At 39.9% G+C, this 14,652-nt stretch overlaps 1 protein-coding gene across 1 annotated transcript in view; it reads right to left on the reverse strand.

The window, feature by feature from the left end:
* Positions 1–14,257, reverse strand: part of tmem39a (transmembrane protein 39A) — a 35,572-nt gene extending 21,315 nt beyond the window's left edge. The window contains exons 1-2 of the mRNA XM_084337459.1: positions 14,035–14,257; positions 12,838–13,039 (exon numbers count right to left, since the gene is read on the reverse strand). Coding sequence (XP_084193585.1) covers positions 12,838–12,950 — 113 coding nt within the window. The 5' untranslated portion in view covers positions 12,951–13,039; positions 14,035–14,257. The remainder of the gene's footprint in view (positions 1–12,837; positions 13,040–14,034) is intronic.
* Between the last annotated feature and the right edge of the window lie 395 nt (positions 14,258–14,652).

Below are 14,652 nucleotides of genomic sequence, written 5' to 3' on the forward strand. Positions count from 1 at the left end.
CTGTAAGATCATGTATATCCAGCCTATTCTATGATTAAAAGCCTATAAAATGCTGCAAATGGTGCATATTTGAAGGCTTTCGTTAAACAAATGTTCTTGCATTATCCAGTGGCTTCCCTCTTAATTATCCTTTTTAAATATATATCATTATTAATTAATTTATTTGCATATATTTTTTACTTTTGCCTTTTTTGGGAACCCTAGTATCATCCACTATGTGTGTGGTTTATTTAGACAACATCCATTGGTGATAAGCAGTCATTTACAGTATGTTGCAGTTTTGCACTGTATTGAAAATGCACGCTAACTACTGAGTTAATCTTCTATTCATTCCAAACAAACTGTTGCTGCTGCTGGTGATGTAAAACACATCACCTCCTGTGTGCAGGATGATGTTCAAAGGAATGTCCTACCAGACACCAGTGTTTACAACAGCCAAGAACAGCAAATGTAAAAGCATTTATGAACTGGGTATAGGTAGAATCACTATCAGTTGGCGATAGAGTGGCAAAATAGACATTTATTTATTTTAACATGTTTGATATTATTACTTTAACCCTTTCACTACCACACTACCAAAGGGTGAACCCTTTCACTGCGACAATACAGAAGTTGAACCCTTTCACTGCCACACGACAACGGCTAGTACAGAAGGTTTAACCGTTTCACTACCACACTACAAACGGTCTGTAGTGTGGTAGTGAAAGGGTTAAGGATGCTCCATTTGGAATGTTTTGAGCCAATAGTGGAAGGAAATACCAGCACTCATGGTTGATGTCCATAATAGTTAACACATGGAAAGCAGAATGGTACAAACTGCGGCATTTCAGCAGAGCCTCTCAGTTTTTACTAATGTACTTATCCCCAGTTGAGACTATTTGAAAAAGTTTGAGTTGTGTTGACACCCACCATAATATTTTGAGCAAATACCAATCAGACACTTTTTTTTCTTTTTTTAAAGATGCATTAACTTAACACTTTGGTTGCCTAAGGTTAAATTCATGATATACCATAGATTGCCAGCGCTATTTGTCTATGGAGAAAGTCCCCTTCTTTGCAGGGCTATAACTTTTTAAATTCTATTGCTACATTGCCATTATTAGGGCCCATTCAAAGTCCTATATGTATTGTTCATTGTGTAGCAACGTTAAACTTTTTCATTCACATATTCATAGTAAAGTATGGTCTAATGTATAAGTATGTTTTCATCTCTTTCTGCAGCTTTCTCCAGAACGTGATATATAGCCCCAAATGCATTATATTGATGATGAAATACAGTTTGATGGCAATCAGCGCGATATAAAAAATTCCAACTAGACGTACTTCTAGAAGTTACTACACGTCATCTGATGTTGACCGGATGGGCGAGGGGGCGTTTATAATTCCGTGGGCAGCGTTATACCAATCATCTAATGTGGGTCAAATGTTGATAATAGCAGTTAGTATCAAAGACGGTAACGTTACACGCTGAAACTCACCCCAGTGTCGGCGCGCCGTTGGGCGATCATCGTCGAGTAGACATTTTATCATTATGGGATATATTTTTACCCGGTCCATCTCCAGCTTGTATAATGGTATATACGTCCAAATCATGTTGTTTATCGAGTTATTGCCAATCGATCACCGTGTAGCGTGACGAGCCAGAGTCCCATGAACTATAGCGAGCGCCCGGAAGTACTACGGTCGTCATGACAACCTCTATTCAACATCCTGTTTGGCGATTGCGCCGATCGGCCACCAGATGGCGCTCCTGAACCGCCAGAGAGCTCAGTGGGTCCTGCTGGTGGATCTCAGGCCAGCGGAGGGGACATATGAATCCGATCTCAGATTTTTGAAATATTGATATAAGGACGCTGTACAGCGTCCCCCGGCAACTTGAGCATGGCCAGCAATGACGTGAAAAGACGTTTCATGGCAGTCAAAGTGTTAACTACCATTTTGATTATTTGAATGAGTACCATGTAAACACAACAACACACACAATTCCGTGGAATACACACATAATTTAGTGGTCGAGTCTACAAGGTCCTCATTGCCAGACCATGTTGAATGAGGACCGCTTAGATCAGTGGTTCTCAACTGGTCTAGCCTCAGGACCCACATTTTTCCTTAGGCATTGAGTCGCGACCCAAATTTGTGAGCCACTTTGATTTATTAAAAAAAACAAAGAAATGCAGTAATACACAATCCTTCATGAATTGTTAAAAACATTAAATAAACAAAAAAAAGTGCAACAAAAGTGCAACTAGGGCTAAAAACCCAATGAAATACAAATTATATATATATATATATATATATATATATATATATATATATATATATATGCTTCTTAGCAGACGCTTTTATCCATAGCAACGTACAGTACATGAGTGCATAGATTTTTAGTATATGTCCCATGGGATCGAACCCACAACCTCAGCATTGTTAGTGCCATGCGTTACCAAGTGAGCTACAGAAGGCAGATTTATCTTGAATTACAGGCACAAGTTTAAACTGGTGATGTCATGATTCAAGAATCTAAATTGAACTGTATGAAATAAAAAGGCAGACTTATCTTGAATTACAGACATATATGCCTTTTAAACAAGTTTAAACTGGTGATGCTCATCAAGTTTCATGAATCTAAATTGAACTGTAGCAGAGATTACCCTATCAGGGGATACTGAACAGCATTGTATTATGAAGAAATTCTTCATGCTTTCATGTGCTAGCACTTCACTGCACACAACACACTGAGGTTTTGGTCCCTCTCTTTTGTCCTCAATGTAAGAAAACCCATATTTAATGTAGTCTGTGTCGTATTTGCGTTTCGCCATGTTTACAAATGCTCGAATCAATGAGCTCTAACTGATGTGACGACGTTAGTGTCATGACAACGCTGGCCGGAAACGGCTACTGCACGCACGCTGCGTCATGGGAAACGTATGTCCTTTAAAATAAAAGTGCAACACACACACACACACACACACACACACACACACACACACACACACACACACACAATGACCCTGCGACCCACCAGTTGAGAACCACTGGCTTAGATGCAACCACTAAATTATGTGCTTATATCACATAAATGTGTGTGGTTGAGTCTACACGGTCCTCATTTAAGGCGAGACACTGCAGGTGAATAGTCAAATATGTTGATTTTGAGATTGTTATATTTTGCTTCCTAAACATGTCTTCTATGAAACTAGTGACAATAAAACGTCAATAACACACATTTAGTTGTTTATTTTACATCATTTTGCCTTATTGCATCCATAAATGTGCACATATTTAATGGGGAAGTGCCTCATTTGCATATATAAACATACATTTCAGAAAACTTGCTATATATTTTTTCTTAGTTTATATGTACATAACAAATTGGGAAAGTTTCATAGTGATATCTATTCAAATATTTTTTGCCTATTAGGGGGTACTACACTGTTTGTAGCCTGTGTGTAGTTCTGTTCAGTTCAATAACATCATTATTATTATTATTATTCAGTTATCAGGCATGTGTTTAGGTTGTCTATTACTAATGGTTTGATTAGGTATTGCGTTTGTAAATATCTGTTTAAAAAAAAAAAGTATGGCATTTTACAATACAGAATTTTGAAGGCGTTTTCCCAAAAATTAGTTTTAAGAGTTTTTCCTCATACTCTGAGCCAGGTTTGTTGATATCGCATTCATACCCTGATTTATATCACATTTTATTCCTAAAAACATGGCGAAATATGGAATTTTACCATAAAAATTTACTGAATGGAGTATTTTCTGATTTATGGAGTGATAAAAAGAGATATCCAAAATCCCCTCTGTAATAACCTTTGGCTCTAATATGTCAACAAAATGAAACTACAATTTTGAAAATGGCTTTATCCAATGTTCAGATTTCTGTCCTGGAATTATATGCAAATTAGTGCATATTCAAGTAGATTGTGCCTCATTTGCATATTTAAACATACAATTTCAGAAAACTTGTAATACAAAAAAGTATTGTCTTAATATAAGTAATCAACTGGGGAAGTTTCATTGTGATATCTATTAGTTAATTTTTTTACCCTATTCACCTGCAGTGTCTCCCCTTAAAATGATAAAGATCTTATTGAATCTTTTATGCAAATATTGGGTCAGATTAACTGTTTCAGCGCCAATGATGAAAAAAGTCAGGTTAACTCGCCGGTGGTTGAGCGTCAATCACGAGAAAAGTCGGGTTTTAATCGTTATTTATTTTATTCGCTATATCCATACATTTTTCATCCATCCAGCCTGATGTTATCATTGGGAATGGGTCTGAGCTTGCAAAAGGCCAATACCGCCGCCTAACGCCTTCCGGCCGGTATTGCACATCATTGGAATCCCTCCCCCTTGGGCTGTATGCTGATCTAAGAAGTCCAGGTGTTCCTTCTCGGGCATGCAGTATCGTTATAACACATGGAGTGGGGAGACTGGGAGCAGCTTGGATTATGCGTTTTGGTGGAGAAACATTGGATCAATAAACGCGATCAATATTTGGAATGGCGATCAGGAATTGGATTATTCTTTTTGCAGTACATCAGATGTGAGGTAAGGACTCTATGTTACCATGTGGACTCTATGTTACTCATATGGACTCTATGTTACCATGTTAATCTATATGAATTGAAAATGGGGGACCCTGATGGAAACAAGACAAACGTCTTTCTCAGGTCTGCATCCCCTTAACAATTGTATGTATTGAGCCGTACTGTATTGTACCCATTCTGCAATCTGTTAAATAAAGTTTTTCATTCATTCATTCACCAATCTTGGGTTAATCCGATGTTTCTTTCGTAACGATCACACATGTGTGTGTGTGTGTGTGTGTGTGCGTGCGGTTGGCGCTGACCAAGGCACGGAGAAGCGACTTTTCATCCCCCGCTTCTGTTCGTGCATGAGGACACATAATACCGATAATCTAGCTTTGTTTTCAGAACGATTCATATATCAAGTGACAAATGGCACGATTTCTAAGGAAATGCATTGAAGCGCAGTTTGGTCGTGTTTCTTGAGATTAGACAGAATCGCTCTGGAACTATACTCATATTCACCACGGTATAAAACGGAAATGTATGTATGAAAAGATTATCTGTTTTTTGCATGTTGACTGGAAGAAACTCACTGACAATCGACGTGTTTATTAGATCCATAGCTATAATATTTAATATAGTTTTAGCACTCGCAAACACGGCATTCTCCCCATTGCATTGCAGCGATGGCGTTCTAACCAGAAGGTAAACAACGACCCCTTGGCGTCCATTGAGTTAATAATAATTTCTGCATTTGTTTACATATGTTTGTTTTTACCTTTCTGAGCAAGTTGTAGTGAAGTTCAAATTGGGAAAATTACACTTTAAATTGGTATGTGAACAAATGAGACATCGCAGCCACATATGGCAGACAATGTGATGTTTTTCACAAGTGGCAGATGGAATGGAAATAAAAACACTGCTGGGTGACTAAGAGATTATGCAAACAACTGTCATTTCCTGCTTCAGATAAACGAGAGGCATTATTGGAGTTGGACAATCAGTAATGGGTAGATCACCAGTCTTATATTTAGGACATTTTCACACCTGTTTGTTTGAAATTGTCCAAATCGGAGGTGAAAACCCTACTTTACAAAACAAAGCCATGTGATCTTGCAGATTAGCCTTTTATCGGATATAATTGTGTCCCTATGGAATATGGGACCAAACTGAATTTTGTCGTTTACAATTGTACACAAGCGTATAAAATAAAAATTTTGTTGTCCAATTCACTGTCAGTGATTAATTATGTGCTACTGTCTAATGTCAGTGTAATTCCATTTACTTCTCATTGTCAACAAATCCTATGAAAAGACCAAAACCTAGTTGGACAAAAGTATCGTCCATCTAGCCAACACCAGCGTGCTTTTCGGACTATAAGCCGTGGCTTTTTTCCCCATTTTTCGACCCTGCGGCTTATATAACGGTGCGGCTTATATGTGGACCAAACCCGAAACTGTACAAATCGAAATATTGCTTTTTTTACTGCATTGAAATGTTATTTATCTGTTCCCTTATTTGCTAAACTTAATACAACTTGTAAATGAGTTAATTTTTGTTATTTGTCCGACAGTATTGTGTCCCAATGCTGGTGGGAAGACTACAAACAGAAGCTGGGTGTGGTCTGTGCGTGTGCACTTAGCGAGGTGTTGAAACACACAAGAATAGCGAAATGTTAATAATAATAATAATTCAATTAAATAATTCATGACCCGAAGTCGCTGAAAGGAAGAAAGTAAACGACATCACAGAAGAATGAAAAGGAAACAAGAAAAGAAATTGAAATGTAAATAAACAATGGATGAACCCATGTCACTCCCTTTTATTTATTTTTGTGCCACTTTTATTTGTTTTTTGATTATTATGTCTTTACACTTATCATAACGTTATAAATTATAGCAACTTAACTTGTGACAAATGCCAGTGTTATTACGCGTTGCACTGCACATAAAACGCGAGTCGGGCCGGTTTGTCATTAAACAATATTAAATCACATTTAGAATGTCACAAATTTTATGAGCGAACGAATTTCGTTCGAGTGTATTTATTGCAACCTAATGTCATCAGAAAGTAATTTAATCAACTACAGTTTAGTACTGTTTTCGCCTTGACAGTCGCCACTATGCGCGCACCTATGCCTTGTCATCTCACCCACGCTCTGCCGCTGCACTCAAGGCACACGAAGGGTTAAAAGTGTGACTTAACCCTTCGTGTGCCTTGGCTTGACTGGAAGCCTGTTCTCTGTGTTATAGAATAGAATAGATCTTTATTGTCATTGTTACAGTTGTTACAACGAAATTTAAAATGCAGCCATAGGTGCTAGTAAAAATATAAAAACACAGTCCTAAACACAGTATTAAATATAAAAACAGGAGTAAGGCATGTGTGTTGTGTGTGGGGGGGGGGTGCAAGGGAGACTGTTGTTTTTCATTGCTTCTCATTGTGACTCGTTGGTGTACCGGCAGCGTGCAGCGCGACAATCAGAATAAGAAATAATCTGGCTAGATTGACCCACCATCATATGCAGTCAAGCCCAGGGTTTCCGTTAGAATTTTTTTTGCCCATTTTGCCGAATGGGATAAATTCCGGTCAGTTTATTGAGCTTAAAAACAATTGATAGGCCTATATAAAGAATGACATCCTCAAGGCATTTATAATATTTTAACTTAAAACTAGGCTACTTTTGCGTATGTACAGTCATTAATATATTCCAAATAAAATAAGTCCCTTGAGACTTCGTGCTGCTGCCGACTTGAGGTGTCGGTGGGCAGTCTGCCCGACATTAATAAACAGCAGTCTGTTATAATCACATTTTTATGAGCTAACGAATTCCGTTATATTGGACATTTGTATTAATTATATCAAGCGAAGAACTGATCAATTTGGCAGAGAGAGACGGCAAAATTATCGTGGGTTTGCGTGATGACTATCTTATTCTCCACCTCCCAACGACTTGGTGCTGCTGGATTTGCGAGAGCATGCAGCTGCAGAGCCGCAGAGAGCGGTGTTTTCAGGTCCGGTCTGGGGACCGCTCAGCAGCGCCCCCCACCCAACAGCTGAATTGGAGTATTGCACTGTGCCGGCACAGCTGGTGGGTTCTGTGGCTCTGCAGCTGCATGCTCTCGCAAATCCAGCACTAAGCTCCCGCTGACAACATCGTTGTCATTATTATACCTGCTTGGTGAAGCAACGATGAAACAAATGTAACTATTTAATATGCTAAACTTATTTTTCTATTTCGCTGCTGTCGGGACAAAACCTCATAACTCCATTTTTTTAATTTTTTTTTTATTATATAAATCAACTCCGTAGATCATTCTCCATATGTGTGTGTGGGTTTTACAAAGTTTAAACAATGGGAAAGCATTCAACCGATCATCTGTCTAAACCTCCTAACTCTATTCACCCTCAAATCTGTGTTAGTTTTTTTCATCTGCTGAAAAGTTGGGTTTTTGGAGTTATGAGGTTTTGTCCCGACAGCAGCGATTTTTAAATTCAAATTTCTTTATTTCATTTGATTGTTCCAGACATAATGCTATATGCCCCGACCAGATCCATGACTCCATTGTGATACAGAATAATTAGAATAGTAAGTGGCTATATTTTTTTTTACCAGCTGTAGATCAATGCCAGTAGTGTACTGGGAGCGCACCGTTTAGGTTTGAAAGTTTGTGTGTCTGAAACGCTAAGTGATACTGTACAGTACAGTTTACACAGCACAGTACATGTTCTGTATACTATTGCACTAAATAGTAACACTTGTTATGCAAATATGCAACTTGTTTGTTGAAATGTTAATAAATGGGAGCTTCCTCAAACAGCCATCTCTTTCCCGACAATCCCCTCTGTGCACGAACCCTTACATATGGTAATTAAAACACCTGCGGCTTATAGTCCAGTGCGGCTTATATATATGTACACATCATTCAATTTAGCTGCTGCGGCTTATAGTCAGGTGCAGCTTATAGTGCGAAAAGTACGGTAACTCAAGTCATAGAACTCTTAAAACAAGTCAAACAGCACTGTTGCTTTGGTCAGCATAATTCATTCTTGTGCTGAACTTGGGCATTGACCTTTTCCTGGACTTGACTGTAATGCTGCTCAGGGACTATTCTGGTTACTACTGTACATTGAAACATTTATAGACCTTGTTCCCTTTGTTTTCTATGATAATACATTATGATATTTAAATCTGGAAATATGTGTTTACGAGCTGTATTTAATGATATTATTAGGGAACATTTATTTAATAAATGGGAACGTATGGCTTCCTGCTCCTACACCAGCTCCTAGCCTCCTAGGGGAGCAGGAAGAGATTAATTGTAGGGTTTGGTTTTTTTGTAGGCTATGTTGACAGTATGATTTTCTTTTTAAATTGGCCTTGTACTTTAATTGTGCTGTAGCTTGGTATTTCTTTAATATGACCACATTATTTGGTTATTTTGAGCTTAAAGCCACAATAATTATTTTCTGAACCACTCTAAACAAACCATTAACTCAATCAGCGCCAACCACGAGTTTACTCGTTATTGGCCGCCAGTGGTTGAGCGCCAATAACGAGTAAACTCGTTATTTTGTTGTTTTTTCTTTTATCCACTGATGAACCATAGGAAATTATTCTGAGATCGCCAAAGTGCAATACCGGCCGCATCCTGCTAGGTGGCGGTATCGCCCACCCTTTGAAACCTTATATCTCACCGTGTGTTACACTTAAACCCCTCCGCCCACTGAATTTAGACGGAGCCAAGTAGATCGCTTCATCCGACCACTTCGAAACGCATCTAGCACACTCGATCCATAAATTGTGCCAAATTACGTCCGGGACCAGATGGGACACCAATACTGGAAATTGCGAGCAGACAATTGGAATATTCTTTTTGGAATACCCCCGATCAAAGGTAAGGACTATCTGACATCAATTCCAGCTTGATCGTACAATGTTTTCATATCGATCCAGCTGATCAGCATGTGTATTGTGTAGTGTTCAAAATGAATGCAGTTACTGGCAATTAAAGCATCAGAAACGACCCCCCCCCCCCCCCCTTTCATGCATTCATGATGAAACATAATACCTATTATATACATTTGATTTGATTTGGAAATAGTAGCGTGTCCAGGGATGAAAGGCCAATGCTTTTTGTTGTGAAGGGCCAGATTAAACCGAATATATATATTTATTTATATATATATATTTAATTGTATTTGTATATTCTCTAATATTCCCTGATATCCCTTGTATATTCCTTGTACAATATGCATTGAATATCCATTCTAGCCTACTGAACATCCCATAATAGTCTCCATTCTACTATTGGTCGAGACCTTGGTGCCAGGCTGCCATACCCCCCAGACCCAGTTCAAACGTACCGCTCAACATGTACGAACAAGTCCTAGTTCCGCGTAGGAATCTGGCTACCGCACCACTAATGGGACTATTTGTTCATAGTGCGTATATATACTGCGCTACTAAAGTAGGACTTCCTTTTTCAGTCCAGTTTCTTACCCTCCAATAGAGTCACAGACGTAAAGCCTCCCCGCGACGCCACGTGTGGGAGTAAGGCCAAGTTCGGCTTACCATCGGTATTGAGACATCGTGTATATTAATATTTGAATAGTCATATTTGGCACTATATCGTCGAGTTGGACGTAGTCTATTAAGCTAATAATAGTCTGTTAATATATAGTGCTTCGTACGGTGAGAATACTACCGTAGTCAGTACCCCATCGTTTCGGGCAGAGAACTGGCTGCTTATCCAGGGTGGTTGACCCCACGTGAAGCTGCACCCGAGGAGCCCCAGAGCCGACGAGCGAGTGGACCTGTATACCGGATTATTCTACCGACGACAGCCCGCCTTCCCAGGCACGGATTATGCTTTGTATACGTTGATTATTCCATGGATAAAGACCCCCGACACTGCCGTGTGTTGGAACCCCCCCCCCTGGAGAGGACGCAAGGTGAGGAGACGCTCTGCAAGACGAGGTCGCTTCACGTCTCTCCTCCGTGGACCGGAGGACGCCGGCCCACAAAGAGTCCACCTGCTTTCATCTGTGGTCCAAGGATCGCCGGCGCATTGAACGGCACTACAGTGGGTTCACCTGGATACCCTTGGCCGGATGAGGCAGCCGGATTCTACCGCCCTCCCCTTCCTACTCCTGTCGGCTTACAAGCGACCGGATTAACCCCCCCCTAGTGTATCCAGTATATAATCATTAAAGTATCATTGCTGTTATTCCTTAACTATTCCAGGTCGTATATGTACCACCTGCGCCTTCAGAGATTGGACATTCTCTATTGATATACCGACGAATACTCTTGCCATAAAAGTGCATACTAATTCCCATTCATAAATGTGATTGATTTGATTAAGTGCTTGCTCTACACACCATCGCTGTGTAGAAATAAAGACCTATTTCTAATTCGTACATTTGTGTTGGATCCGTTTCATCTACGTGACAGTGTTCATCATAATATATTTATGCCGTGTACTGGGTGGCCGAATATTAAGTACAAAGGTAGTGGTAGTAAGTATCATATCTAGTAATACAGTCAGGGAATTGTACCCCTCAGTTACACTTTTAGTAGAATTCACGTAGCGCCCTATACCTCAGCTTTCCAGGAATTAGCCCGGATCACTCCGAAACTATACTTATATTCACCACGGGATAACGCGTGAACATATACATGAAACAATTTATTCTTTTTTGCATGTTCGACAGAAGATACGGACTGTCAAATGACCATAGTATTGTCTCCATAGCTATAATATATCATATAAATATAGCTCTACAAACAAGGTGACGCACCCCTATCTTTAAAGTGTGGCCTAGCTAGAACAGGATGAGGAAAATGGCCAGCGCTGTATGAGTTAAGAGGAACAACAGCCATTTTTTGAAAATGAACATTATTTAGTATAGGTACTACAACACGTTATAAAAAAGGCTCTACACCTGTACTCATGCCTGTGCATTCAGAAAACATGCTTCAAAACCTTTTGGGGAGAGCGGTGCTCTTGTCAATTTGCCCGATTTGCTTTTTGTTTACAAGTCAGATTCAGAAGTCATGCTGACCAGTGTTGTGTAGCATTGAGTCAGAGCAGCAATATGTTGTCATTTTGAGTCAGGAAATGCACATTGAGAGGAACTGCAACATGTATTAAGCTGTGACCGTGCAGTAAAACAAGCCCTACCTGCACTGATGTCCCAACTTCCCTTTGGTGGTGAGCTCACAAACTCAGAAATGTAAGATATACAGTACCTGCCCTAGGCTAGAAGCTTTTCATCTTCCAGAAGGTGCTACTCTGTCTATTATTGAATATGTCATTTAAGTTTGAATTTCATTGTAATTTCACACACTATTAATTTGAGTTTTATTTGCCACATGGAAGTAATATAAATCATACAGTTCTCATAAATCCAGTTCTACCATGGGCAAAAGGGGCAGGAAGAAGAAAAAATCATAGAATTACCTGCCCCCATCATTACTTTGATGACGCTCTCTCCCCCAAAGATTTTGAAGCATGTTCTCGTTGAATGCACACTTGCACAGGGCGGAGTAGTGTGGAACATGTTGTATTACTCCCTCCTAAACAATATCCATTTTCTCCTTTTTTTATGGCCATTGTTCCCCTTTAATTTCTACCAAAACTAAAGCCTTGTCTTGTTTCACCAAAGGGATCATTTTAAATACACAATCTCTTTAGTGTATACAAACAAATTTTTTACATTTTCAAAACCAAAACCAAGCCATGATATCCGACTTGATCAATCTGCACCACTAGCGGCCAGTCTGTTGTTATTTCATCTATACTGTTTTACTGCAGCTTTGATGAATGAAAATAATAACATTGTGATGATGAAAATTTGTATATTTGGAGAAATATGGAAAAGAATATCAATAAAAGAAAAGCCAACATCATGTGTGATTAAATGAGCCTGAGGTGCGTGACGCACTTGGGCATGTTCCAACATGTATCAACCATTAAAATCCTGGAGGAAAGAAAATGTTTTTAGTTGAAGCCTCAAACAGGTGGGTTGTTTGGTGCAGACATGGGGTGACCTCTCCACCACACAAACAAAACCAGGGTTCGACTAACCATAACCCTAAACTAACCATAACACCAAACAAGCTGATGTGAAAGAGCCCTTAAAGTGCACCTAATATCTGCCAGTACCACTCAGTAGCTAATTGACCAAAGCATCACTGACCCATCCTATCCCTGACCTATCCCCTCTTTTAACTGCAGAGAATTATGGTTTAACCTGCATCATAGTCTTGTCTGAACCAAGTTGTATGTGTTTGTACCTGTTCCTGAGGCCTGTGCCATTGCTCAGGCTGCCCCCAACCAGAGTCTGCAGGGAGGGCAGAGCAGATCGACTTATCTGCTGTCTGCTGGGACCCCTGCGGCCTCCTGGCATGGTCGCCAGTTACCGTGGCAACCACTGACTCCGCCCAACCAACAACCACTGGCCACTTCCTCAATGACCCACAAAACACAGCCAGACCACTGGGGAAACATGAAGAGAGAGAAAAGCATTAGGGAAAGTGAACCAAAAAGCATACATAAACATAAACACACACACTGGGGGGGGAATAGATCAACACACTCCAGGCTGTCAACATTTCCAACGCCATAGTCAAACATCCTACGGCCAGCAATGGATTTACCCAAATGGTGTTTGTTCATAAGAGATTATTCACTTACATTGTGCAGTTCATGTAGAAACACAGGTGTAGTTATGGTTATATATCTAGGCATATGCCATAAAATGCCAGAATCAAAGTGACTGTGTGTGTGCTGATAAAGCCTAATGTGAAAACCGATTAAAACATGCCTAGCCATGTACACATCTGTCACACTTGAGGTTATCACAGGCTACATCTTTTCAACAGGAAACAGCAGCTAACACGAGCCACTACACTGCTGGGGGTTCATATCGGAACTAACTTACAGTTGGCAGCCAAATGTGAAAATCGGAAATGAGGAATGCGGAATCGTTTAGAAAAGATAGTTGTTGTGTGTCACTGACAGGACAACGTGTCAAACACTATAGGGGAATGAGGCATATGACCTCACGTCGTAAAAGTTGAAAACCGATTAAAATAAAGGATTTTTAACTAAATTGGTAACATATAACGTCATATATAGGGCAAGGGAGCAATGCAGTCGCGGTGTTCGGACCTTTATAAAACAAGCTGCTATACGTTGACAACTTGGGAGTTGCACTGTTGCTTTGTCCAAAGCAAAAACACACACATAGTTATTGTTAAACGTGTTGCATGTCATTAGGCTTGCTATGATGACATTATGCATTCGGCTACACATATAAACCTGTCTGAAACATTAGCCACTAAAACTATACCATGCATTTGCTGTAATTTGCAACATCAAAACTTGTGAATGCACTGCACCGACCAGACCCAAGTGCAATTGTTGTTCGTAAAAAAAGTGAGAAAATGCTCAACACTACTCGCCAACTCAAACAGGAGCCAGTTACTCACACAGCATCAACAACAACAAGCGGATGGTGCACTAAACGAGGACGCATCAGTCAGTTGTGGCTTCCAGACTGACGAGTCGAGACACAGCACCGAACATTTCTCCCACTTTCAGCTTCAATAGCACAAACTTCGCATATGTGGTGATGAGCTACTATAACCGCACTGTTGTTTCGGCGTTGCTTTCACTTCCTTGGCAAACAGAAACGGTTACAAAGTTGCGTCTTCGCTAGGTGAGCAACAGTGAATGTAGTGCATTGCACACACAGAGACCGACGTGGCAAGCCTGCACCTCCTCTGCTCTGACGTCATCAGCTCTGCGACATCATGTACTCGGATTGCACAGTCGCAGTTTAAACATGGGGTGATTGCTTTGGTCTAGAGATGGCATGGCTGCTCTGAACTCAGTTTGTTCTCTTCTTGCTCCTTGGTTCAGACCAGATGGGGAAGACAAATTCAAAACCCCTCACTAAGACTGTTATGTAAAGAATCGCGTTTGTAAATGTGTCAGAATGTGAACTTTGTGGAAAATACTAACCGACTCATTGTTCATTAAATTGTACTGACATGTCAAATACATGTCAAAATAAATAAAATAAAAAGTAGGACAATTAGTAGGCT

This window comes from Notolepis coatsorum, assembly GCF_963971535.1.
Source record: "Notolepis coatsorum genome assembly, chromosome: 20".
Lineage (NCBI taxonomy): Eukaryota > Metazoa > Chordata > Actinopteri > Aulopiformes > Paralepididae > Notolepis > Notolepis coatsorum.